The sequence below is a fragment of the Vidua macroura genome, unplaced genomic scaffold (assembly GCF_024509145.1).
Source record: "Vidua macroura isolate BioBank_ID:100142 unplaced genomic scaffold, ASM2450914v1 whyUn_scaffold_233, whole genome shotgun sequence".
NCBI classification, from domain to species: Eukaryota; Metazoa; Chordata; class Aves; order Passeriformes; family Viduidae; genus Vidua; species Vidua macroura.
This window is the reverse complement of record NW_026530600.1, coordinates 1-25,597: the sequence shown is the minus strand read 5'-3', so window position 1 is coordinate 25,597 and position 25,597 is coordinate 1. Positions and strand designations below refer to the sequence as shown.

Sequence of the window (25,597 nt, the reverse complement as noted above, 5' to 3'; positions counted from 1 at the left end):
TTACCGCCGCACGGCGTCGCCACGGCGGCATCTCCCGGGAGGGCCGTAAAGCGCGCGGGGAGGGGAGGGGCCAGGGGGGCGGGGCCTCGGCGGTCGCCTCGGCAACGCGGGAGGGGTGGGGCGGGGCGGCGCCGTAAAGGCGCGCGGCGCGTTGCCGGGCGACGGCCGCCAAGCGCGGGCGGCCGCGCGGCAGTGTCGCGAGGCGCGCAGTCATGGCGGTGCCGAACGGGGCCGGGGCCGCGGCCGGGACGGGCCCGGGGGGGACCGGGACGGGCCTGGGGGGCCCGGGCGGCACCGGGGGAGGCCTCAGGGCGGCGGCCGGGCTCTACGAGCAGCTCAAGGGCGAGTGGGGCCGCAAGAGCCCCAACCTGGCCAAGTGCGGGGAGGCGCTGGGCAGGCTGAAGGTGAGGGGGGGGGGGGGACCGGGGGGAGTTTGGGGGGGATTTGGGGGGGTTTGGGGCGGGTTTGAGGGGGGGCAGGGGGTTTTGAGGGGGCTTAGGGGGGATTTGGGGGGGTTTAGGGGGGCTTGAGGGGGTTTAGGGGGGATTTGAGGGGATTTGGGGGAGTTTTGGGGGGGATTTAGAGGGGTTTGAGGGGGATTTGGGGGGGGACTGGGGGGATTTGGGGGGGGCTGAAGGGGTTTGGGGAGGATTTGGGGGAATTTTGGGGGGTTTAGGCGGGGCTTGAGGGGGATTTGAGGGATTTTAGGGGGGGTTGGAGGGGATTTGGGGGGATTTTTAGGGGTTTAGGGGGGATTTGGGGGGTTTAGGGGGGATTTGGGGGAATTTTGGGGGGTTTAGGGGGGAAATTGGGGGAGTTTTAGGAGGTTTGGGGGGATTTTTGGGGGGTTTGAGGGGATTTAGGGGAGTTTTGGGGGGATTTAGGGGGGCTGAGGGGGATTTGGGGGAATTTTGGGGGCCTGGGGGATCCCCGACTTTGGGGGAATTAAAGCGGAATTTGGGGTCCCGGGGTTTTTGGGGTGTCCCAACCCCCCCCCCCCCTTTGTGTCATTTCCTGTCAACACCAATTAACCCCGAGGCATTAATTAACGCTGAGCCATTAATTAGCGCCGAACCTTTAATGAAGCGGCCGGGTCGGGGCTGGGGGGGGGCACGGAGACCCCCCCAGGATCCCCCAAATTCCTCAGGGCCCCCCCAAAACCCCCCCAGGTGGCTCTGCTGGACCTGAACTTCCTCCCCACCTCGGGCTCGGCCATGACCAAGCAGCAGCTGATCCTGGCCCGTGAGTGCCCCAAAAACACCCCAAAACACCCCAAAAAACACCTCAGAAACACCCCCAAAACCACCCCAAAAACATCCCAAAAACACCCCAAAAACTTTCCAAAAACACCCCAAAAAACACCCCAGAAACACCTCTAAAACACCCCAAAAATTCCCCAAAATCCCCTCAAAAACACCGCAAAAATTCCCCAAAATCCCCTCAAAAACACCGCAAAAATTCCCCAAAATCCCCTCAAAAAGACCCCAAAAATCCGCCCACAAATACCCCAAAAATTCCCCCAAAACCACCCCAAAAATCCCCTTAAAACACCCCAAAAATTCCCCAAAATCCCCCAAAAAACACACCAAAAATTCTCCACAAACGCCCTGAAAATCCCCCCAAAACACCCCAAAAATCTCCCAAAAATCCCCCAAAATCCCCTCAAAGATCTCCCAAAAATCCTCCCAAAATTCCCAAAAAACAGCCCTGAATTTGTGCAAGTTTTTCCTCCAATCTGCCCCAAAATCCCCCAAATCTTAAAACAAATCCCCCAAATTCAGCCCCAAATCCCTCAAATCTGACCCAAATTCCCCCCAAATCTTTCCCAGCCCCTCCCAAATCCTTTCCCACCCCCCAATTCCCATTTTTTTCCCATTTTTTTCCCATTTTTTTCCCCATTTTCCCCCGTTTCCAGGGGACATTCTGGAGATCGGGGCGCAGTGGAGCATCCTGAGGAAGGAAATTCCCCCTAAAATCTCCCTTAAACCCCCCCAAATCCCATCCAAACCCCCCCAAATCCCCTCGAAACCCCCCCAAACTCCCGTTTTTTCCCATTTTTCCCATTTTTCCCCGTTTTTAGGGGACATTCTGGAGATCGGGGCGCAGTGGAGCATCCTGAGGAAGGACATCCCCTCCTTCGAGCGCTACATGGCGCAGCTCAAGTGCTACTACTTCGACTACAAGTGAGCCCGGGGGGATTTGGGGGGGCTTTGGGGGGCTCAGGGGGCTCTGGGTTATGGTTAGGGGGGCTTTGGGGGGTTCTGGGGTGGTTTCGGGGGGATTTGGGGGGCTCTGGGGGGATTTGGGGGCTCAGGGGGGCTCTGGGTTATGGTTGGGGGGCTTTGGGAGGTTCTGGGGTGGGTCTGGGGGGATTTGGGGGGTTCTTGGGGGGCTTTGGGGGGGTCTGGGGGTCTTTGGGGGGCTCTGGGGGGGTTCTTGGGGGCTTTGGGGTCTCTGTGGGGGCTTTGGGGTCTCTGGGGTCTGTGTGAGGCTCTGGGGATGCTCTGGGGGGATCTCAGTGGGCTCAGAACCCCCTGGAACGTTCTGGAACCTCTCGGGGAGGCACTGGGGGGGCTCAGAACGTTCCGGAACCCCTCAGGGCAGAGCTGGGGGGGCCCTGGGGGGCTCAGAATGTTCCGGAACCCCGCAGGGAGGAGCTGGGGGGGCTCAGGGGGGCTCAGAATGTTCTGGAACCCCTCAGGGAGGCACTGGGGGGACTCTGGGCTGTCTCAGAACCCCTCGGAACGTTCCGGAACCCCGCAGGGAGGAGCTGGGGGGGCTCTGGGGGGCACTGGGCTGTCTCAGAACCCCTCGGAACGTTCCAGAACCCCGCAGGGAGGAGCTGGGGGGGCTCTGGGGGGGCCCTGGGGGGCTCAGAACGTTCCGGAACCCCGCAGGGAGGAGCTGCCCGAGTCGGCGTCGCGGCACCAGCTGCTGGGGCTGAACCTGCTGTTCCTGCTGTCCCAGAACCGCGTGGCCGAGTTCCACACGGAGCTGGAGCGGCTCCCGGCGCCCGACATCCAGGGCAACCTGTTCATCCGGCACCCCGTGTCCCTGGAGCAGGTATTGATTTGTGGGATTTATGGGATTTGTGGGATTGGGCAACCTGTTCATCCGGCACCCCCGTGTCCCTGGAGCAGGTATTTGTGGGATTTGTGGGATTTGTGGGATTTATGGGATTTGTGGGATTTGGGAACCTGTTCATCCGGCACCCCGTGTCCCTGGAGCAGGTCTGGGGGATTTATTTATGGGATTTATGGGATTTGTGGGATTGGGGAACCTGTTCATCCGGCACCCCCGTGTCCCTGGAGCAGGTATTTGTGGGATTTATGGGATTTATGGGATTTGTGGGATTGGGGAACCTGTTCATCCGGCACCCCGTGTCCCTGGAGCAGGTATTTGTGGGATTTATGGGATTTATGGGATTTATGGGATTGGGCAACCTGTTCATCCGGCACCCCGTGTCCCTGGAGCAGGTATTGATTTATGGGATTTGTGGGATTTATGGGATTTATGGGATTGGGCAACCTGTTCATCCGGCACCCCGTGTCCCTGGAGCAGGTATTGATTTATGGGATTTGTGGGATTTGTGGGATTTGTGGGATTTATGGGATTTATGGGATTGGGGAACCTGTTCATCCGGCACCCCGTGTCCCTGGAGCAGGTCTTGATTTATGGGATTTGTGGGATTTATGGGATTTGTGGGATTTATGGGATTGGGCAACCTGTTCATCCAGCACCCCGTGTCCCTGGAGCAGGTCTTGATTTATGGGATTTGTGGGATTTATGGGATTTATGGGATTGGGCAACCTGTTCATCCGGCACCCCCGTGTCCCTGGAGCAGGTCTGGGGGGATTTATTTATGGGATTTATGGGATTTATGGGATTGGGCAACCTGTTCATCCGGCACCCCCGTGTCCCTGGAGCAGGTATTGATTTATGGGATTTGTGGGATTTGTGGGATTTATGGGATTTATGGGATTGGGGAACCTGTTCATCCGGCACCCCCGTGTCCCTGGAGCAGGTCTGGGGGTTTATTTATGGGATTTATGGGATTTATGGGATTTATGGGATTGGGCAACCTGTTCATCCGGCACCCCGTGTCCCTGGAGCAGGTCTGGGGGGGATTTTGGGGTAATTTATGGGATTTGGGGGGGATTTATGGGATTTTGGGGGGGATTTATGGAATTTGGGGGAGGATTTATGGGATTTTGGGGGGGATTTATGGGATTTGGGGGGGATTTATGGGATTTGGGGTGATTTGGGGTGGGGGATTTGGGGCTGGACTCCAGGGCAGTGTCCTGGTGCAGGTTTGGGAACGTCCCTGGAGAATTTTTGGGTGTTCTGACCCCGATTTGGGGGTGCTTTACCCCATTTTTGGGGTGTTTCACCCCACTGTGGGGTGTTCCATCCCATTTTGGGGCATTTTGCCAAATTTTGGGGTGTTTTATCCTGTTTTGGGAGTGCTTTACCCCCATTTTTGGAGCATTTCTGGCATATTCTACGCATTTTTGGGGTGTTTTACCCCGTTTTTGGGGCGTTTTTGGGGTGTTTTACCCCACTTTGGGGTGTTCTTTCCCATTTTTGGGGTGTTTTGCCCATTTTTGAGGTGTTTTTTTCCCCACTTTTTTTCCCCAGTACCTGATGGAGGGCAGCTACAACAAAGTGTTCCTGGCCAAGGGCAACATCCCAGCAGAGAGCTACACCTTCTTCATCGACATCCTGCTGGACACCATCAGGTCAGGGACCCCAAAACCCCCCAAAATCACCCCAAAATCCATCCAAAATCCCCCTGGAACCCCAAAATCTCCCCTGAAAGATCCCCAAAACTGCCCCAAAACCACCCCAAACCCCTCAGCTGGGCACAGTTCCACCTTCTTCATCGACATCCTGCTGGACACCATCAGGTCAGGGACCCCAAAACCCCCCAAAATCACCCCAAAATCCTTCTTGAACCCCAAAATCCCCCTGAAATCCCCCAATTCCCCCTTCAAATTCCCCAATTTCCCCCTCAAACCCCCCAATATTCCCCCAAACTCCCCTCAAACCCCCCAATTTTACCCTCAAAGCCCCCAAAATCTCCCTGAATCCCCCAAAATCCTCTCTGACCCCCCCAAACTCCCCTCAAATCCCCCAATCTCCCCCAAAAATCCCCCACAGGGATGAGACCGCGGGCTGCATCGAGGCTGCAAACCCCCCCAAAAATCCCCCAAACCCCCCAAAATCCCCCTGAAACTCCCCAAATCCCCCTGAAACTCCCCCAAAATCCCCCCTAAACCCCCCAAACCCCCAGGGATGAGATCGCGGGCTGCATCAAGGCTGCAAACCCCCCAAAATCCCCCCTAAACCCCCCAAAATCCCCCTGAAACTCCCCAAAATCCCCTGAAACTCCCCAAAATCCCCCTAAACCCCCCAAAATCCCCCTGAAATGCCCCAAAATCCCCCTGGAACCCCCAAATCCCCCTGAAACCCCCCAAAATCCCCCTGAAATGCCCCAAAATCCCCCTGAAACCTCCAAATCCCCCCCTAAACCCCCCAAATCCCCCAGGGACGAGATCGCGGGCTGCATCGAGGCTGCAAACCCCCCAAAATCCCCCTGAAACTCCCCAAAATCCCCCCTAAACCCCCCAAAATCCCCCCTAAACCCCCCAAAATCCCCCCAAACCCCCAGGGACGAGATCGCGGGCTGCATCGAGGCCGCCTACGAGCGGATCCTGTTCCCCGAGGCCGCGCGGATCCTGTTCTTCTCCTCGCCCCGCAAGATGACCGACTACGCCAAGAAGGTACGGGGCACCCCGAAACAGCCCGAAAACGGTGTGAAATGACCCAAAAACGGTGTGAAACAGCCCGAAAACGGTGTGAAATGACCCAAAAACGGTGTGAAACAGCCCGAAAATGGTGTGAAATGACCCAAAAATGGTGTGAAACAACCCAAAAATGGTGTGAAATGCCTCAAAAACGGTGTGAAATAGCCCGAAAACGGTCTGAAATGACCCAAAAACTGTGTGAAACAGCCTGAAAACGGTGTGAAACAGCCCGAAAACGGTGTGAAACGCCCCAAAAACGGTGTGAAATGACCCAAAAACGGTGTGAAACAGCCTGAAAACGGTGTGAAACAGCCCAAAAATGGTGTGAAATGACCCAAAAACGGTGTGAAACAGCCCAAAAACGGTGTGAAACAGCCCAAAAACGGTGTGAAATGACCCAAAAACGGTGTGAAACAGGCCAAAAATGGTGTGAAACGACCCAAAAATGGTGTGAAACGACCCAAAAATGGTGTGAAACGACCCAAAAACGGTGTGAAACAGCCCAAAATACCCCGAAACGGTGTGAAACGCCCCAAAAAATGGTCTGAAACTCCCTGAAATACCCCAAAACATCCTGAAAGACCCCAAATCCACCCTAAACCCCCTTTAATCCCCCTAAATCCCCCCAGTACCCCGCCTCAAACCCCCCAATACCCACCCCAAACCACCCAATATCCCCCTAAATCCCCCCAAACCCCCCAATACCCACCCCAAACCCCCCAATATTTGCCCCAGACCCCCCAATACCCACCCCAAACCCGCTAAAACCCCCCAAAACCCACCCAAACCCCCCTAAATTCCCCCCAAACCCCCTCTTACCCCTTCCAAACCCCCCCAAACCCCCTCTTACCCCTTCCAACCCCCCCAAACCCCCCAAAACCCCCCAAAATCCCCCCCAACCCCCCCTAAATCCCCCCCAAACTCTCTTTTACCCCTTCCAATCCCCCCCAAACCCCCTCTTACCCCTTCCAACCCCCCCAAACCCCCCAAAACCCACCCCAAACCCCCCCTAAATCCCCCCCAAACTCTCTTTTACCCCTTCCAATCCCCCCCAAACCCCCTCTTACCCCTTCCAACCCCCCAAACCCCCCAAAACCCACCCCAAACCCCCCCTAAATCCCCCCCAAACTCTCTTTTACCCCTTCCAAACCCCCTCTTACCCCCTCCAAACCCCCCCCAAACCCCTTTTTATTCCATTTTTTCCCTCTTTTCCCCCAGCGGGGCTGGGTGCTGGGCCCCTCCAACTATTACAGCTTCGGGGGGCGGCAGCAGAAGGCCGAGGACCCCCCGATCCCCTCGACGGAGCTGGCCACGCAGGTGATCGAGTACGCCCGGCAGCTGGAGATGATCGTCTGACAAACACAACTTCCCTCCGCTTCCCCTTCCTCCCCATCTTTTCCGCCTTTTTTTTTGCCTTTATCCCGCCATTTTCCGCCTTTTTTTCTGTGTTTTTTGGGGGTTTGCAACGTTTAAAGTGGTTTTTTGTTTTGGTTTTTTTTTTTTTGGAGGGGGTTTAACTGTTCCAAGATTATCCCCCACGTTAGGACCCCTCCCCAAAATCTCCCCCAACCCGGTTTATTTTCCTTATTTCTCTCTATTTTATTGTGGTTTTGAGAGTTGAAGTAGTTTTTGGGGGGTGGTTGAATGTTTAAAAGGGGTTCTGGGGGATGCTCTCTGAAACCCCCGGGACCCCCGAAATCCTCGTTTATTCCCATTTTCTCTTCAATTTTGTTGCATTTTTGAGGAGAGTCTTGATGTGGGAACCCCAAACCCCCTCAGACCACCCCAAAACACCTCCAAATCCCCCTTTTAACTCCCATTTCCCCACATTTTCGGGAGGTTTAGCGATTTCAAATGTTCTTTTGTGGGGGGATTTGAAGACCCCCCATTCCCCGCACCCCCTTTTTGGGTAGAACCGGGGGGGCTGAGCCCCCTCCCCAAAAATACGAACCCCAAGATGTTGTTCCAATAAAGTGCTGGAGCTGGAGTGAGGCGGTTTGGGGCGGCTCGGGCTCGTTTTGGGCCATTTTGGGGCCATTTCGGGGCCGTTTCGTTCCCGGGGGGCTCCGGGACCCCCGAATTGGGGAGGGGGCGGTGCCATCCCCTCACGGCGAAGCCCCGCCCCTTCTCTCCTGATTGGCTGAGAGCGCCCGCGCCTCGCGCTGATTGGTCGAGGCGCTCCCCAGCAAAAATAGGCGCGCCCATGTGACCGGCGCGAATGAAAGGGCCGAGATGATTGGGTGGTGAATGGCGAGAATGAGAGGAGAGCGGTGATTGGTTGGAGGCGCGGGGCGTGTGGCCAATGAGCGTGCGAGGGGGCGGAGTTGAGATGAGGGGGGGGGAGGGAGTGCGCCGCCGTGCGGACGGGAGGGGGACGGCCCAGTGCTCCCAGTTACCGCCAGTGCCCTCCCAGTTAATCCCAGTGCCCTCCCAGTTAATCCCAGTGCCCTCCCAGTTAACCCCAGTGCCCTCCCAGTAGCTCCTGCAGTAACTCTGAGGAGCGAGGAACGTCTCACACGCGCCGGCCAATCCCAAGCGAAAACACCAGCAAATCGACCAATCGGAGCGCGCCGCTGAGGGCGTGGGCGTTGATCGACGTGCAGATCAGCCAATGAGTGAGCGGCATGCCCGGTGGGAGAGAACAGAGGCCGGGGCTCCTGGAGATGAGCCAATGGCGGCCGGGTGATGTTGATCGACGTCTCGTGGCGGCAATGGCGGGGGCGCCGCGGCCGAAGGGCGCTGTGGGAAGAGGGAGGCGGGATCTGCGGGTTGGACAAGAAGAAGGGCGGGGCCTCGCCCTGACAGGCAGCGGCTCCTCCAATCAGCGCGGTGGGCGGGCGGACCGTTGCGCGCGGCGGCCAATGGTATTCTCAGGAGCGCGCTGATGGGCAGCTCAGCGGACCAATAGGCGCGGGGTTCTTTCTGTGACCGGGCAAATCACAACGGCGTGCGGCGTCGCGGGTGCGGCGGGAACGGCATCAGCCAATGGGATGGCCGGATCGCCTTGATTGACGCGTGGGCGGGCCAATGGGGGCGTGTCGTGGGCGGGACGGCGGAGCGGGGCGCCATGTCGAGGCGGCGGTGGCGAGGTCCTCAGGGCGCCGAGAGTGGCGGGCGCGGAACCGACATGGGGAAGATGGCGACGGGCGGCGGCGGCGGCGGCTCGGGCCGATATTACGGCGGCGGTGGCGGCGGCGAGGGCGGGAGAGCCCCTAAACGCCTGAAAACCGAGAGCGCGGAGGCGCCGCCTCACGGGCCCGGCGGGCCGGGGGGCGCGGGCGGCGGCGCCGGAGCGGGAGGAGCGGTGAGAGACGGGGGAAAGCGGGGAAGGGGTTTGGTGTGGGGAGCGGGGCCAGAACAGCCCCTTGACGGGGGGAAGAACGCTGTGAGGGGGGTGGATATGGCGGGAGGGGCTGAGGGGGTAAAAGAGCTCCTGTGAGGGGGCAGAAATGGCGGGAGGGGCTGAGGGGGCGTAGGAAACCCTCATGAGAGGTAAAGAGGGGAAAGAGCAGCTGAGGAGGAGAAAGAGATTTTTATGAGGGCAGAAAATGTGGGGAGAGAGGTTCTGAGGGGACAAATATGGCGGGAAGGGCTGAGGGAGGGGAAAAGATCCCGTTTGGGGGGTAAATATCGGGAGGGGTAAAAAGTATTTTTTTGAGGCGGTAAATATTGGGGAGTAAGTACAGAGAGCGGATAAAAAGTTTTCTGAGGGGGTAGATATTGAGGAAATAAATACTGAGTGAGAGTAAAAGATCTTTTCTGAGGGAATAAATACTGAGGGCGTGCAAAAGATTCTCTTTGAGGAGGTTAAATATAGGGAATAATAATTGAGAGCCGGTGAAAAATGTTTTTTGAGGGGTTAAATATCGGGGGATAAAAACTGCGAAGAACTAAAAAATCTCTGAGGGGATAAATAGTGGTGGATAATTGCTTAGGTGGGGGGAAAAGATCGTTTCTGAGGGGGTAAATATTGGGGGGTAAGCTTTTAGCGGGAGGGAATGTTTCGGGTGTAAAACGCTGCTTTAATGAAGTTAACTTTTAAGGGGTGCAGGGGGTCCCGTTTTTCCTCTGCCCGGCCCCAAAGCTGCGGGGTCGGGGGGCGTCCCCGTGCTTGTGGAGTGTCCCCAAACCCTCGGTGTCCCCAAACCCTCGGTGTCCCTAAACCCTCGGGACCCCCAGACCCACCGGGGGTGTCCCCAAACCCCCAATGTCCCCAAGCCCTCAGTGTCCCCAAACTGAGCAGGGATGTCCCCAAACCCACCGGGGGTGTTCCCAAACCTTCAATGTCCCCACACCCAGCACGGGTGTCCCCAAGCCTTCGGTGTCCCCAAACCCCCAATGTCCCCAAGCCCTCGGTGTCCCCAAACCCACTGGGGGTGTCCCCAAACCCACCGGGGGTGTCCCCAAACCCCCCAATGTCCCCAAGCCCTCAGTGTCCCCAAACTGAGCAGGGATGTCCCCAAGCTCTCGGTGTCCCCACACCCAACAGAGGTGTCCCCAAGCCCTCGGTGTCCCCAAGCCCACCAGGGGTGTCCCCAAGCCCTCGGTGTCCCCAGGAGAACTACGAGGACCCCCACAAGACGCCGGCGTCGCCCGTGGTTCACATCCGCGGCCTCATCGACGGCATCGTGGAGGCCGACCTGGTGGAGGCGCTGCAGGAGTTCGGGCCCATCAGGTGGGGACACGGGGGGGGGGACACCGGGGTGGGGACATGTGGGGACAGTGTGCTGGGACATGGGGACATGGGGACAGTGGGGACATAGGGTCACTGGGGACAGTGTGCTGGGGACATGGGGACAGTGGGGACATGGGGACAGTGGGGACATGGGGACGGTGTGGTGAGGACACTGGGTACAGTGGGGGACGTGGGGACACTGGGAACTGTGGGGACAGTGTGCTGAGAGCACTGGGGACAGTGGGGACATGTGGGGACAGTGTGCTGGGGACACGGGGACAGTGTGCTAGGGATACTGGGGGACATGGGGACAGTGGGGACACGGGGACAGTGGGGACATGGGGACATGTGGGGACATGGGGACATGTGGGGACAGTGTGGTGAGGACACTGGGGACACGGGGACAGTGGGGATATGGAGACATGGGGACACTGGGGACAGTGTGCTGGGACATGGGGACAGTGGGGTCACTGTGGTGAGGTGCTGGCGGTGACACCACGGTGACAACGTCCCCGTGTCCGAACTACACGGTGGGGGTCACACCCCGTGGGGGTGACACCACGAAGCGATGCCACCACGGGGTGACGCCGCCACCACAGCTACGTGGTGGTGACACCACGGGGTGACGCCGCCACGCTGACGCTGTCCCCCGCCCCAGCTACGTGGTGGTGATGCCGAAGAAGCGGCAGGCCCTGGTGGAGTTCGAGGACATCCTGGGCGCCTGCAACGCCGTCAACTACGCGGCCGACAACCAGATCTACTTCGCCGGCCACCCCGCCTTCGTCAACTACTCCACCAGCCAGAAGATCTCGCGGCCCGGCGACAGCGACGACGCGCGCGGCGTCAACAACGTGCTGCTCTTCACCATCCTCAACCCCATCTACTCCATCACCACGGTCAGCAGGGCTGGGAACGGGGATTTACTGGGGTTTACTGGGGTTTTATTGGGGTTTACTGGGGTTTATTGGAGTTTGGGGTTACCAACAACGCCAGGGCTGCTCTTCACCATCCTCAACCCCATCTACTCCATCACCACGGTCAGCAGGGCTGGGAACGGGGATTTACTGGGGTTTACTGGGGTTTTATTGGGGTTTACTGGGGTTTATTGGAGTTTGGGGTTACCAACAACGCCAGGGCTGCTCTTCACCATCCTCAACCCCATCTACTCCATCACCACGGTCAGCAGGGCTGGGAACGGGCGTTTACTGGGGTTTACTAGGGTTTTATTGGGGTTTATTTGGGTTAATTGGGGTTTATTGGAGTTTGGGGTTACCAACATCGTGCTGCTGTTCACCATTCTCAACCCCATCTACTCCATCCCCACGGTCAGCAGGGCTGGGAACGGGGATTTACTGGGGTTTATTGGTTTTTTTGGGGGTTTTACTGGGGGTTTTTTTTGGGTTTTATTGGGGTTTTTTTGGGGGTTTATTGGAGTGTGGGGGTCACCAACAGTGCCAGGGCTGCTCTTCACCATCCTCAAGCCCATCTACTCCATCACCATGGTGGGGTGGGACTTTGGGACATCCTAGCTTGGTTTTGGGAGTCTCACGTTGGTTTTTGGGGTCCCAGCTTGGATTTTGGGGTCCCAGGTTGGGTTTTGGGGTCCTGGGCTGTATTTTTTGGGGTCCCAGGTGGGTGTTCAGGGTCCCAGCTTGGATTTTGGGGTCCCAGGTGGGTGTTTGGGCTCCCTGGTTGGGTTTTGGGCTCCCAGGTTGGGTTTTGGGGTCCCGGGTTGGGTTTGGGCTCCCAGGTTGGGTTTTGGGCTCCCAGGTTGGGTTTTGGGGTCCCAGGTGTGTTTTGGGCTCCCAGGTGGGTGTTTGGGCTCCCAGGTTGGGTTTTGGGGTCCCAGGTGGGTGTTTGGGCTCCCAGGCTGTGTTTTGGGGTCCCGGGCTGTGTTTTGGGGTCCCAGACTGTGTTTTGGGGTCCCGGGCTGTGTTTTGGGGCGCCCCTGACCCCCCGTCCCCCCCAGGACGTGCTCTACACCATCTGCAACCCCTGCGGGCCGGTGCAGCGCATCGTCATCTTCCGCAAGAACGGCGTGCAGGCCATGGTGGAATATCCCAGATCCCAAACGGAGTTCGGGGCTCTTGGGGCTGGGGGGGGGGTCCCCCGAAATCCCAGCGCCCCGAATTCCCCCCGGGAGCGGCGATCCAAGGGGTGCCAGCTCCCCCGGAATCGCTCGGGTGGCCCCACCTGGCTCTGTCCCCGTGTGCCCGGCGCGCTGAGACCCCAAAATTCCCCAGATCCCGTCGGGAATTCCCCAGATCCCGTCAGGAATTCCCCAGATCCCGTCAGGAATTCCCCAGATCCCATTGGGAATTCCCCAGATCCCGTCAGGAGTTCCCCAGATCCCATCAGGAGTTCCTCAGATCCTGTCGAGAATTCCCCAGATCCCATCGGGAATTCCCCAGATCCCATCAGGAATTCCCCAGGTCCCATCAGGAATTCCCCAGATCCCATCAGGAGTTCCCCAGATCCCGTCGGGAATTCCCCAGATCCCGTTGGAATTCTCCCAATCCTGATCCCATCAGGAGTTCTCCAGATCCTGTCAGGAATTCCCTAGATCCCACTGGAATTCTCCCAGTCCTGATCCTGTTGGGAATCCCCCAATCCCAAACCCCCTTGGGAATTCCCCTGATCCCGTTGGGATTCCCCAAATCCCCTGGTGCTGTTGGAATTCCCCAAATCCCCCGATGCCCCGTTGCAATCCCCCGGTGCCATCGGGAATTCCCCAAATCCCCTGATCCCTTTGGAATTTCCTAAATCCCCCGATCTCATTGCAATCCCCCGGTGCCGTTGGAATCCCCCAAATCCCCCGATCCCGTTGGGATTCCCCAAATCCCCTGATCCCATTGGAATGCCCCGGTGCCGTTGGAATCCCCCGATCCCATTGGGAATCCCCCAAATCCCCCGGTGCCGTTGGCATCCCCCGGTGCCGGTGCCGCGCTTTCCTTGACGGGCGCACGTTCGACTCGGTGCAGAGCGCGCAGCGCGCCAAGGCCTCGCTCAACGGCGCCGACATCTACTCGGGCTGCTGCACCCTCAAGATCGAGTACGCCAAGGTGGGCGCACCTGGGGGCACCTGGGGGGGACACCTGGGGCACCTGGGGCACCTGGGAATAACACCTGGGAACACCTGGGGGGACACCTGGGGCACCTGGGGGCACCTGGGAATAACACCTGGGAACACCTGGGAATAACACCTGGCACACCTGGGGGCACCTGGGGCACCTGGGAATAACACTGGGAACACCTGGGGGGACACCTAGCACACCTGGGAATACCTGGGAATAACACCTGGCACACCTGGGGGGGCACCTGGGAATACCTGGGAATAACACCTGGGGGGACACCTGGCACACCTGGGAATACCTGGGAATAACACCTGGAACACCTGGGGGGACACCTGGGGCACCTGGGAATAACACCGGGAACACCTGGGTCACCTGGGAATACCTGGGGGGGGACACCTGGGAGCACCTGGGGGGACATCTGGGAACATCTGGGGCACCTGGGAATACCTGGGAATAAACACCTGGCACACATGGGGAGACACCTGGAACACCTGGGGGAGGGACACCTCGGAACACCTGGGGGGACACCTGGGGCACCTGGGAATGTACCTGGGGCACCTGGGAATAACACCTGGCACACGTGGGGGGGCACATGGGAGCACCTGGGCACACCTGGGAATAACACCTGGCACACCTGAGGGGACACGTGGCACACATGGGAACACATGGGGATGCACCTGGGAATGTACCTGGGGATACTTGGGGGTACCTGGGGATACACCTGGGGGTACCTGGGCACAGGTGGGCAGGTGCCAACCCCCCCGTGCCCCACTTCCCCCCCCAGCCCAGCCGCCTGAACGTGTTCAAGAACGACCAGGACACCTGGGACTACACCAACCCCAACCTGAGCGGGACAGGTAAGGCAGCCCGGCCTCACCTGGGCTCACCTGGGCTCACCTGAGCTCACCTGGGCTCACCTGGGCCAGGGGATCTTTCCCCACACTGGGGGGTGTCTCAGGTGTCCTTCCCAAAATTGGGGGGTCTCAGGTGTCCTTCCCAAAACTGGGGGTTCTTTCCAAAAAATTTGGGATCAGGGGGGTGTGGCCTTCGCCGGCTCTGATTCAGCCTCGCCTCCTCCTCCTCTTCCTCCTCCTCCTCCTCCTCACACCACACGGGAGGGGGGGCAAGGAACCCCCCCTAAAAAATCTGAGAGGAAAAAAAAACTCCAAAACCCCGAAAAAACCCCAAAAACCACCGGCAGGACCCCCCGGCGAGGGACACATCCACCACCCACGGGCGCTTCCCAAAAAAATTCCCCAAAAAAAAAAAAAAAAAACAAACCAAAAACTCATCCCAAAAAATCGGGGGGCCGGAGGGGCCCCCCCAAAAAAACCCGCGGGGAGCGGCGAAATCCGGAGCTTCCGGTGGGATCTGGGGAGGTTTTGTGGGAATTCTCAAATTTCCACGGCACAAACCCGGTGGGTTTTAGGATTTCAGCAACACGGACACATCCCAGGAACATTTCCTAGGAATTCTCAAATTTCCAAGGCACAGTTTGGGTGAATTTTAGGAATTTTCTCAACATCAGCACAACCCAAGAGCATTTTTCAGGAATTCTCTCATTTCCAAGGCACAAACCCCAGTGGTTTTTGGGAATTCTTTCAACATCAGCAAACGCCAAGAACATTTTTGTAGGAATTCTCAAATTTCCAAGGCACAAAACCTGGTGATTTTTAGGAATTCTCTCCACGGACACATCCAAGAACATTTCCTAGGAATTCTCTCATTTCCAAGGCACAAAACCCGGTGGTTTTTAGGATTTCAGCAACACGGACACATCCCAGGAACATTTTTGTAGGAATTCTCTCACTTCTAAGGCACAATTTGGGTGGATTTTAGGAATTCTCTCAACATCAACACCCAACATCAACACAACCCAAGAGCATTCCTGGGAATTTTGGCACTTCCAAGGCACAATTTGGGTGGATTTTAGGAATTCTCTCAACATCAGCACAACCCAAGAGCACTTCCTGGGAATTCTGGCACTTCCAAGGCACAATTTGGGTGAATTTTAGGAATTCTCTCAACATCAACACCCAACATCAGCACATCCCAAGAGCATTTCCTGGGAATTTTGGCATTTCCAAGGCACAAATTCGGTGGTTTTTAGGAATTCCAGCAACATCAACACATTCTCAAGAACATTTTTGTAGGAATTCTCTCATTTCCAAGGCACAATTTGGGTGAGTTTTAGGAATTCTGTCAGCATCAACACAATCCAAGGGCATTTCATGGGATTTATGGCATTTCCAAGGCACAAACCCGGTGGTTTTTGGGAACATTGAACATCAACACATCCCAACAGCATTTCCTGGGAATTCTGGCACTTCCAAGGCACAATTTGGGTGGATTTTAGGAATTCTGTCAACATCAACACAACCCAACAGCATTTCCTGGGAATTCTGGCATTTCCAAGACAAAAACCCCGGTGGTTTTTAGGATTTCAGCAACATGGAAACATCCCAGGAACATTTTTGTAGGAATTCTCTCATTTCCAAGGAACAATTTGGGTGAATTTTAGGAATTCTCTCAACATCAGCACAACCCAAGAGCATTTTTCAGGAATTCTCTCATTTCCAAGACACAAACCCAGTGGTTTTTAGGAATTCTCTCAACATCAACACATGCCAAGAATATTTTTGTAGGAATTCTCAAATTTCCAAGGCACAATCCCGGTGCTCTTTAGGAATTCCGCACCACGGACACATCCCAGAACATTTTTTTAGGATTTCTCTCATTTCCAAGACACAGAGCTGGTGGTTTTTGGGAATTCTCTCAATATGGAAACACCCCAAGAATATTTTTTTAGGAATTCTCTCATTTTCAAGGCACAAAACCCGTTGGTTTTTAGGATTTCTGCAACATGAACACATCCCAAGAGTATTTTTGTAGGAATTCTCTCATTTCCAAGGCACAAACCCGGTGGTTTTTGGGAGTTCTCTCAACATCAGCACATCCCAAGAATATTCCTTAGGAATTCTGGCATTTCCAAGGCACAATTTGGGTGGATTTTAGGAATTCTCTCAACATCAACACAACCCAACAGCATTTCATGGGAATTCTGGCATTTCCAAGGCACAAAACTCGGTGGTTTTTGGGAATTCTTTCAACATCAACACATCCCAGGAACATTTTGTAGAATTCTCTCATTTCCAAGACACAAAACCTGGTGGTTTTTGGGAATTCACTCAACATCAACACATGCCAGGAACATTTTTTAGGAATTCTGGCATTTCCAAGGCACAATTTGGGCGAATTTTAGGAATTCTCTCAACATCAGCACATCCCAAGAGCATTTTTTAGGAATTCTGGCACTTCCAAGGCCCAGTTTGGGCGCGTTTCACCAACTTCCTGCACCTTCCAGGAGCCACTTCCGATGGTTTTTTGGGAATCCCGTGGTTCCCCTCCAAGGATGTTTTTAATTTTTGGGAATTCAGCAGCATGGACACACTCCAAGGACACCTTTTGGGAATTCTCTCACTTCCAAGACCCGGTTTTGGTGGGTTTTTAGGAATTCTCTCAGCGCAGTTGGCATCCAGGAGCTTTGGTTTTTAGAATTCTCTCCTTTCCAAGACCGGATTTGGGGGATTTTTAGGAATTTCTGGTGGGTTTAGGCGTTTCCACAGCCTGGTTCCACTCCAAGATGATTTTTTTTTTAGGAATTCTCTGACTTCCAAGAGTTTATTTAGGAATTTCTCACTTCCAAGGTCTTGTTTTGGGGGGTTTTTAGGGATTTCACCACTTCCAGGTCGTTGTTTTTGTTTTTTTTTTTTTTTAGCAGTTCCTCACCGTAGCTGCCCTTCAAAGCCCATTTTTGGTCATTTTTAGGAATTCTCTCCCTTCCCAGACCATTTCCTCGGGGTTTTTGAGGAATTCCCTCACCACACTTTAAATCCAAGACCAGTTTCGATGGTTTTTGGAATTCTCTCACTTCCCAGACCCAATTCCAGCACTTTTAGGAACTTTCTCACATCCCCGAGCCCGTTCTCGGGGTTTTCAGGAATTCTCTCCACCCAAGACCATTTTTGGATACTTTTGGGAATTTCTCATATCCGAGACCATTTTTTTGGGTGTTTTTAGGAATTCTTTCGCACCCAAGACCATTTTTTGGATATTTTTGGGAATTTCTCATATCTGAGACCATTTTTTGGGTATTTTTAGGAATTCTCTCACATCCAAGGCCAGTTTTTGATGGTTTCAGGAATTCCCTCACCTCCCAGACCACATCCCAGTATTTTCAGGACACCTCCCAAAACCCCAAACCCACCAGATCTGGGCTGGGGGCAGGGGGCTGAACCCCAGGAACATCCCCAGGAACATTCCAGCAACATTCCAAGAAACATTCCCGGGAACATCCCCAGGAACATTCCAGGAGCATTCCGAGAATATTCCAGGAAACATTTCAGGAACATTCCAAGGAACACCTCAAAGAACATTCCAAGAAACATTTCAGGAACACCCCAAGGAATATTTCAGGAACATTCCAAGGAACATTCCAAGAAACATTCCAGCACCACTCAAAGAACATTCTAGCAGCACCCCCAAGAAACATTCCAAGGAACATTTCAGGAACATTCCAAGGAACATTCCAGGAACACCCCAAGGACACCCCAGGGAACATTCCAAGAAACATTTCCAAGAGCACCCCCAAGGACATGCCCAAGGAACATTCCAGGAACATTCCAAAGAACATTTCAGGAACATTCCCAAGGAACATTCCAAAGAACATTCCAGGGAACGTTCCAAAGAACATTTCAGGAACATTGCAAGGAACATTCCAAGAACATTCCAAGAAACATTTCAGGAACACCCCAAGGAACACCCCAAGAACACTCCAAGGAACATTCCAAGAACCATTCCAAGAAACATTGCAGGAACATTCCAAGAACATTCCAAGGAACATTCCAGGAACATTCCAAGAACACCCCAAGGAACATTCCAAGGAACATTCCAGGAACATTCCAAGAACACCCCAAGGAACATTCCAGGAACATTCCAAGAAATATTTCAGGAACATTCCAAGAACACCCCAAGGAACATTCCAAGGAACATTTCAGGAACATTCCAAGAACACCCCAAGGAACATTCCAAGAAATATTGCAGGAACATTCCAAGAACACCCCAAGAACACCCCAAGGAACATTCCAAGGAACATTCCAGGAACACCCTAAGGGCCACCCCAGGAACATTCCAAGAAATATCTCAGGAACATTCCAAGAACACCCCAAGGAACATTCCAAGAGCATTCCAAGAACATTTCAAGGAACATTTCAGGAACATTCCAGGAACACCCCCAGGAACACCCAAGGGCCACCCCAGGAACGTTCCAGCAGCGCCCCTGGAGCGCCCCCACCGCCGGGGGGTGCCGGGGTGCCCTGCCCGTTCCGGGGGGCTCGGGGCCCGTTCCGGGGGGGCTCGGGGCCCTTGGGTGACTCTCGCCCTGTGCCGCAGGGGCCGGGGCGCGCCGGGAGCAGCCGCGGGTAAGAGGAGCCCCCTGCCCCCCCCTCGGGGGGCACGCAGGAGCTTTTTGCCCCCCCCGGGACCTGTAAGTAGCCCCCTCTCGTCTCCTCCTTGCCTCTCGTGGGGTTTTTGCTTTGCCTTTTTCCTGCTCTTTTCAACCCAAAACCTGCCAGCTCTCCAGGAGGGAGGATTTGACCGAAACGCCGCGTTCCGATCCCGACCCCTCCCCCACCCCCGCCCTGACCCCCCCAGGTTCCGTCCTGACCCCCCCCCCCCCCACCCGGTGCTGGTAATTAGCGACCCTCATTAGCGATTACCAGGCTAATTAACAGCCTGAGGGCTCTTTGCTGAGCTTGGGGGGGGGGGTGTGGGGGGGCACCCAAAATCTTCGGGAGGGGCCCAAATTCTCCAGGGTGGGGGGGGTGGGAGGGGGGGGGTCTGGGGAGCTGCGACCCCCCCTGGGACCCCCCCTGAGCCGGGCGTGTCCCCCCCCCAGGAGACCCCGGTGGGAACCCCAACAAACGGCAGCGGCAGCCGCCCCTCCTGGGGGACCACCCGGCTGAGTACGGTACGGGGCTGGGGGGCAGCTCTGGGGGGCTGGGGGCAGGTTTGGGGGGGCTGGGGGCAGGTTTGGGGGGGCTGGGGGCAAGTTTGGGGGGAGGTTTAGGGCAGGTTTGGGGGAGCTGGGGGGAGGTTTGGGGGATTTGGGGGCAGCTCGGGGGGGCGGGGGGAGGTTTGGGGGCAAGTTTGGGGGTTGGGGCAGGTTTGGGGGGAGGTTTGGGGGCATTGGGGGCAGGTTTGGGGGGAGGTTTGGGGGGGCTGGGGGAGGTTTGGGGGTGTTTGGGGCAGGTTTGGGGGGCTGGGGGGGTTTGGGGGGAGGATTGGGGGCAGGTTTGGGGGGCTGGGGGGGTTTGGGGGCAGGTTTGGGGGACTGGGGGGGGTTTGGGGGGAATGGAGGCAGGTTTTGGGGGGCTGGGGGAGAGGATTTGGGGGGCTTGGAGGCACCTCTGGGGGGCTAGGGGTAAATCTGGGGGGGGGTTTGGAGGGGGCTGGGGTCTCCCTCTGCCCCTGGGGGTCTCTGCCCCTTTGCTGTGCCCCCTCTCAGGGTCTGGGGGCTCTGGGGGGGGGGCCTCTCTCCTTTTGGGGTCCCCCCTGACCCTGGGCTCTCTCCCCTCCCCCCCCAGGTGGCCCCCACGGTGGCTACCACGAGGGCTACGAGCCCCCCTCCCCCAATTTGGGGTCCCCCATCCCATTTGGGGGTCTCTGCCCCCATTTTGGGGTCCCCCCTGACCTTTTCCCCCTCCCCCCAGGTGGCCCCCACGGTGGCTACCACCACCACAGCAAGGGCTACGAGCCCCCTCCCCCAATTTGGGGTCCCCCCTCCCATTTGGGGGTCTCTCTCGGGGGTCTCTCTCTCTCTCGGGGGTCTCTCCCCCCACTTTGGGGTCCCCCCTGACCCTTTTCCCCCTCCCCCAGGTGGCCCCCACGGTGGCTACCACCACGGCCACTACCACGACGAGGGCTACGGGCCCCCTCCCCCGCACTACGAGGGCCGGCGCATGGGGCCGCCGCCGGTGGGGGGTGGGCACCGCCGGGGTCCCGGGCGCTACGGCCCCCAGTACGGGCACCCCCCGCCCCCCCCGCCGCCGCCCCCCGACTACGGCCCCCACGCCGACTCGCCCGTGCTCATGGTGTACGGGCTGGACCAGGCCAAGATGAACTGTGACCGCGTCTTCAACGTCTTCTGCCTCTACGGCAACGTCGAGAAGGTGGGGAGGGGTCCTGGGGGGCGTTTGGGGGGGTTTTGGGGGGGGTTTGGGGGGTCTTCAGTGGGGTTTGGGGGGGGCTGGGCCAGGCCAAGATGAACTGTGAGCGTGTCTTCAACGTGTTCTGCCTCTACGGCAACGTCGAGAAGGTGGGGAGGGGTCCTGGGGGGCGTTTGGGGGGTCCTCAGTGGGGTTTGGGGGGGCTTGGGGAGTCCTCAGTGGGGCTGGACCAGGCCAAGATGAACTGTGACCGCGTCTTCAACGTCTTCTGCCTCTATGGCAACGTCGAGAAGGTGGGGAGGGGTCCTGGGGGGCGTTTGGGGGGTCCTCAGTGGGGTTTGGGGGGGCTTGGGAGTCCTCAGTGGGGCTGGACCAGGCCAAGATGAACTGTGACCGCGTCTTCAACGTCTTCTGCCTCTATGGCAACGTCGAGAAGGTGGGGAGGGGTCCTGGGGGGTCCTAAAGGGGAATTTGGGGGGGGTCCTGGGAGTGTTTGGGGGGGATTTGGGGGGTCCTCAGTGGGGTTTGGGGGGGGCTGGACCAGGCCAAGATGAACTGTGACCGTGTCTTCAACGTCTTCTGCCTCTACGGCAACGTGGAGAAGGTGGGGAGGGGTCCTGGGGGGTGTTTGGGGGTGTTTGGGGGGTCCTGGGGGTGTTTAGGGGGATTTGGGGGGTCCTCAGCGGGGCTGGAGCAGGCCCAGGTGAGCTGTGACCAGGTGTTCAACGTCTTCTGCCTCTACGGCAACGTGGAGAAGGTGGGGAGGGGTCCTGGGGGGGTTTGGGGGGTCCTGCAGGAGGTCTGTGCCATGTCGCAGTGTCCCTCACCTGTCCCTCACCTGTCCCAATGTTCTTCACCTGTCCCTGTGTCCCTCACATGTCCTCTCACCTGTCTCTGTGTCTCCTATCCTGTCTCTCACCTGTCCCACCTGTCCTCACCTGTCCCTGTCCCACCCGTCCCTGTCCTCACCTTTCTCTCACCTGTCCCACCTGTCCCTGTCTCACCTGTCCCTGTCCCCCCTGTCTCACCTGTCCCCCTGTCCCACCTGACCCTGTCCCACCTGTTCCTGTCTCACCTGTCCCACGTGTGTGTGCAGGTGAAGTTCATGAAGTCCCTGTCCCACCTGTCCCCCCTGGCCCACCTGTCCCTGTCCCACCTGTCCCCCCTGTCCCACCTGTCCCTGTCTCACCTGTCCCACCTGTCCCCCCCGTGTGTGCAGGTGAAGTTCATGAAGAGCAAGCCGGGCGCGGCCATGGTGGAGATGGCCGATGGCTACGCCGTGGACCGAGCCATCACCCACCTCAACAACAACTTCATGTTCGGCCAGAAGCTCAACGTCTGGTGGGCTCGGGGGTCCCGGGGGCGTTTTGGGGGGGCTTGGGGGGTCCCTGCATGATTTTGGGGGTCCCTGGGTGATTCTGGGGGGTCTTTGGGGGTCCCGGGGGTGATTTTGGGGGTCCCAACCCCTCCCCACCCTCACCCACCTCTGGGGGGTCTTTGGGGGGTCCCGGGGGGTGATTTTGGGGGGTCCCAACCCCTCCCCACCCTCACCCACCTCAACAACAACTTCATGTTCGGCCTGAAGCTCAAACGTCTGGTGGGCTTCGGGGGGTCCCGGGGGGCGTTTTGGGGGGTCCCAGGGGGGTCCCGGGGGTGATTTTGGGGGTCCCTGAGTGATTCTGGGGGGTCTTTGGGGGTCCCGGGGGTGATTTTGGGGGGTCCCAACACCCCTCCCCACCCTCACCCACCTCAACAACAACTTCATGTTTGGCTAGAAGCTCTCAACGTCTGGTGGGCTCGGGGGTCCTGGGGTGATTCTGGGGGGGTCCCAGGGGGTCCCTGCGTGATTTTGGGGGTCCCCTGGGGTGATTTTGGGGGTCCCTGAGTGATTTTTGGGGGGGTCTTTGGGGGTCCCAACCCCCTCCCCACCTTCACCCAACCCAAGCAACGATTCATGTTCAACCAGAAGCTCTCAACGTCTGGTGGGCTCGGGGGTCCTGGGGGTGATTTTGGGGGCTCTTGGGGGGTCCCTGGGTGATTTTTGGGATCCCTGTGACATTTTGGGGGCCCCCTGAGTGATTTTTGGGGTGCCTTTTGATGATTTGAGGTGGATTTTTTTGTTTCTTTTCAACTTTTTGACCAATTTTTTCCCGTTTTTCCTCATTTTCTCCCCCATTTCCCCCATGCCAAGCGTCTCCAAGCAGCACGCCATCATGCCGGGGCAGTCCTGGGGGGTTTTTGGGGTGGATTTTCGGGGTTTTTGGGTGGATTTTTTGGGGTTTTTTTCAAGCCCTTTGACCCGTTTTTCTCTGCTTTTTTCCCATTTTTTCCCATTTTTCTCCCCGTTTTTCCCCATTTCCCCCCCGCAGTGTCTCCAAGCAGCACGCCATCATGCCGGGGCAGTCCTGGGGGGTTTTTGGGGTGGATTTTCGGGGTTTTTGGGTGGATTTTTGCCGTTTTTGTCATTTTCTGACCCGTTTTTTTCCCGTTTTCTCCCCCGTTTTTCCCCCCGCAGCGTCTCCAAGCAGCACGCCATCATGCCGGGCCAGTCCTACGGGCTGGAGGACGGCTCGTGCAGCTACAAGGATTTCAGCGGCTCGCGCAACAACCGCTTCCTCCAACGCCCCGAGCAGGCGGCCAAGAACCGCATCCAGCACCCCAGCAACGTGCTGCACTTCTTCAACGCGCCGCTCGACGTCACCGAGGACAACTTCTACGAGGTGGCACCCCCAAAATCCCCCTGAGCCCCGCCCAAAATTCACCTGAGCCCCGCCCAAAATTCACCTGAGCCCTCCCCAAAATTCACCTGAGCCCTGCCCAAAATCCACCTGAGCCCCGCCCAAAATTCACCTGAGCCCTCAAAAATCCCCCTGAGCCCCGCCCAAAATTCACCCTGAGCCCGCCCAAAATCCACCTGAGCCCCGCCCAAAATCCCCCTGAGCCCCGCCCAAAACACCACCTGAGCCCCGCCCAAAATTCACCTGAGCCCTCAAAATCCACCTGAGCCCCGCCCAAAATTCACCTGAGCCCTCAAAATCCACCTGAGCCCTGCCCAAAATTCACCTGAGCCCCGCCCAAAATTCACCTGAGCCCTGCCCAAAATTCACCTGAGCCCTGCCCAAAATCCACCTGAGCCCTGCCCAAAATCCACCTGAGCCCTGCCCAAAATTCACCTGAGCCCTCCCCAAAATTCACCTGAGCCCCGCCCAAAATTCACCTGAGCCCTGCCCAAAATTCACCTGAGCCCCGCCCAAAATTCACCTGAGCCCCGCCCAAAATCCACCTGAGCCCTGCCCAAAATCCACCTGAGCCTCGCCCAAAATCCCCCTGAGCCCTGCCCAAAATTCACCTGAGCCCTCCCCAAAATCCCCCTGAGCCCCGCCCAAAATTCACCTGAGCCCTGCCCAAAATCCCCCTGAGCCCCGCCCAAAAACCCACCCTGAGCCCTGCCCAAAATCCCCCTGAGCCCCGCCCAAAATTCACCTGAGCCCTGCCCAAAATTCACCTGAGCCCCGCCCAAAATCACCCCTGAGCCCCGCCCAAAATCCCCCTGAGCCCTGCCCAAAATCCCCCTGAGCCCTGCCCAAAATTCACCTGAGCCCCGCCCAAAATCCACCTGAGCCCCCAAAATCCACCTGAGCCCCGCCCAAAATCCACCTGAGCCCTGCCCAAAATTCGCCTGAGCCCCGCCCAAAATCCACCTGAGCCCTGCCCAAAATTCACCTGAGCCCTGCCCAAAATTCACCTGAGCCCCGCCCAAAATTCACTGAGCCCCGCCCAAAATCCACCTGAGCCCTGCCCAAAATTCACACTGAGCCCCGCCCAAAACCCACTGAGCCCCGCCCAAAATTCACCTGAGCCCTGCCCAAAATTCACCTGAGCCCCGCCCAAAATTCACCTGAGCCCTGCCCAAAATCCACCTGAGCCCCGCCCAAAATCCCCCTGAGCCCTGCCCAAAATTCACCTGAGCCCCGCCCAAAATTCACCTGAGCCCCCAAAACCCACCTGAGCCCTGCCCAAAACCCCCCGGGACCCCCTGCCCAAAGAGCCCTGAGCCCCCAAAATCCCCCTGAACCCAGAAATACCCCTGACCCCCCAAAACCCCCCAGACCCCTGCCCAAAATTCCCCCTGACTCTGCCCCAAACACCCCCCGGACCCCTGCCCAAAGTGCCCTGACCCACTCCCCAAAATCCCCCTGACCCGTCCCCAAAAATCCCCCTGACCCCTGCCCAAAACTGCCCTGAGCCCCCAAACACCCCCAGGACCCCTCCCCAAACCCCCCTGAGCTCTCAAACCCTTCCCCAAGCCCCCCCTGACCCCCCCAAACCCCCCCGAGCCCCCTCCCCTGACCCCCCCTGTCCCCCCCCAGATCTGCGACGAGCTCGGCGTCAAGCGCCCCTCCTCGGTCAAGGTGTTCTCAGGCAAGAGTAAGTGCTGGGGGCGGGGGTCCCCGAGCCCCCCCCTGCCCCCCCCAGCCCCCCCTGACGCCCCCCTGCCCCCCCAGGCGAGCGCAGCTCCTCGGGGCTGCTCGAGTGGGACTCCAAGAGCGACGCCCTGGAGACCCTCGGCTTCCTCAACCACTTCCAGATGAAGAACCCCAGTGAGTGCCCCCAGACCTCGGGGGCTGGGGAGGGGGCTGGGGAGGGGGCTGGGGGCTTTCCCCGGACCGAGGGGGGCTGGGGGCTTCCCCGGAGTTAGGGGGGATGGGGGAGGGGGCTGGGGGCTTCCCCAAACCCTCGGGGAGCTGGGGAGGGGGGCTGGGGAGGGGGCTGGGGGCTTCCCCGGAGCCTCAGGGGGATGAGGAGGGGGCTGGG

The 25,597-nt window shown here is 57.8% G+C and overlaps 2 protein-coding genes across 2 annotated transcripts; both read left to right on the top strand.

Moving 5' to 3' along the window:
* The first annotated feature begins 209 nt into the window (after positions 1 to 209).
* PSMD8 (proteasome 26S subunit, non-ATPase 8) lies at positions 210 to 7,794 on the top strand. The gene is made up of 7 exons (XM_053969540.1): positions 210 to 404; positions 1,170 to 1,242; positions 2,081 to 2,183; positions 2,898 to 3,063; positions 4,639 to 4,739; positions 5,672 to 5,783; positions 7,026 to 7,794. The coding sequence occupies exons 1-7, from the start codon at positions 213 to 215 to the stop codon at positions 7,161 to 7,163; spliced, it is 885 nt and encodes a 294-aa protein (XP_053825515.1). The 5' UTR covers positions 210 to 212; the 3' UTR covers positions 7,164 to 7,794.
* Positions 7,795 to 8,860: 1,066 nt separating this feature from the next.
* HNRNPL (heterogeneous nuclear ribonucleoprotein L) lies at positions 8,861 to 25,383 on the top strand (the record flags this gene model as incomplete). Its single annotated transcript, XM_053969536.1, has 12 exons — positions 8,861 to 9,111; positions 10,364 to 10,482; positions 11,141 to 11,378; positions 12,452 to 12,537; positions 13,448 to 13,544; positions 14,341 to 14,413; positions 19,513 to 19,584; positions 20,493 to 20,785; positions 22,002 to 22,123; positions 23,298 to 23,502; positions 25,153 to 25,210; positions 25,288 to 25,383. Coding segments are annotated over exons 1-12 (1,696 nt in total), but the record flags the coding sequence as incomplete, so codon positions are not given.
* Positions 25,384 to 25,597: the final 214 nt, after the last annotated feature.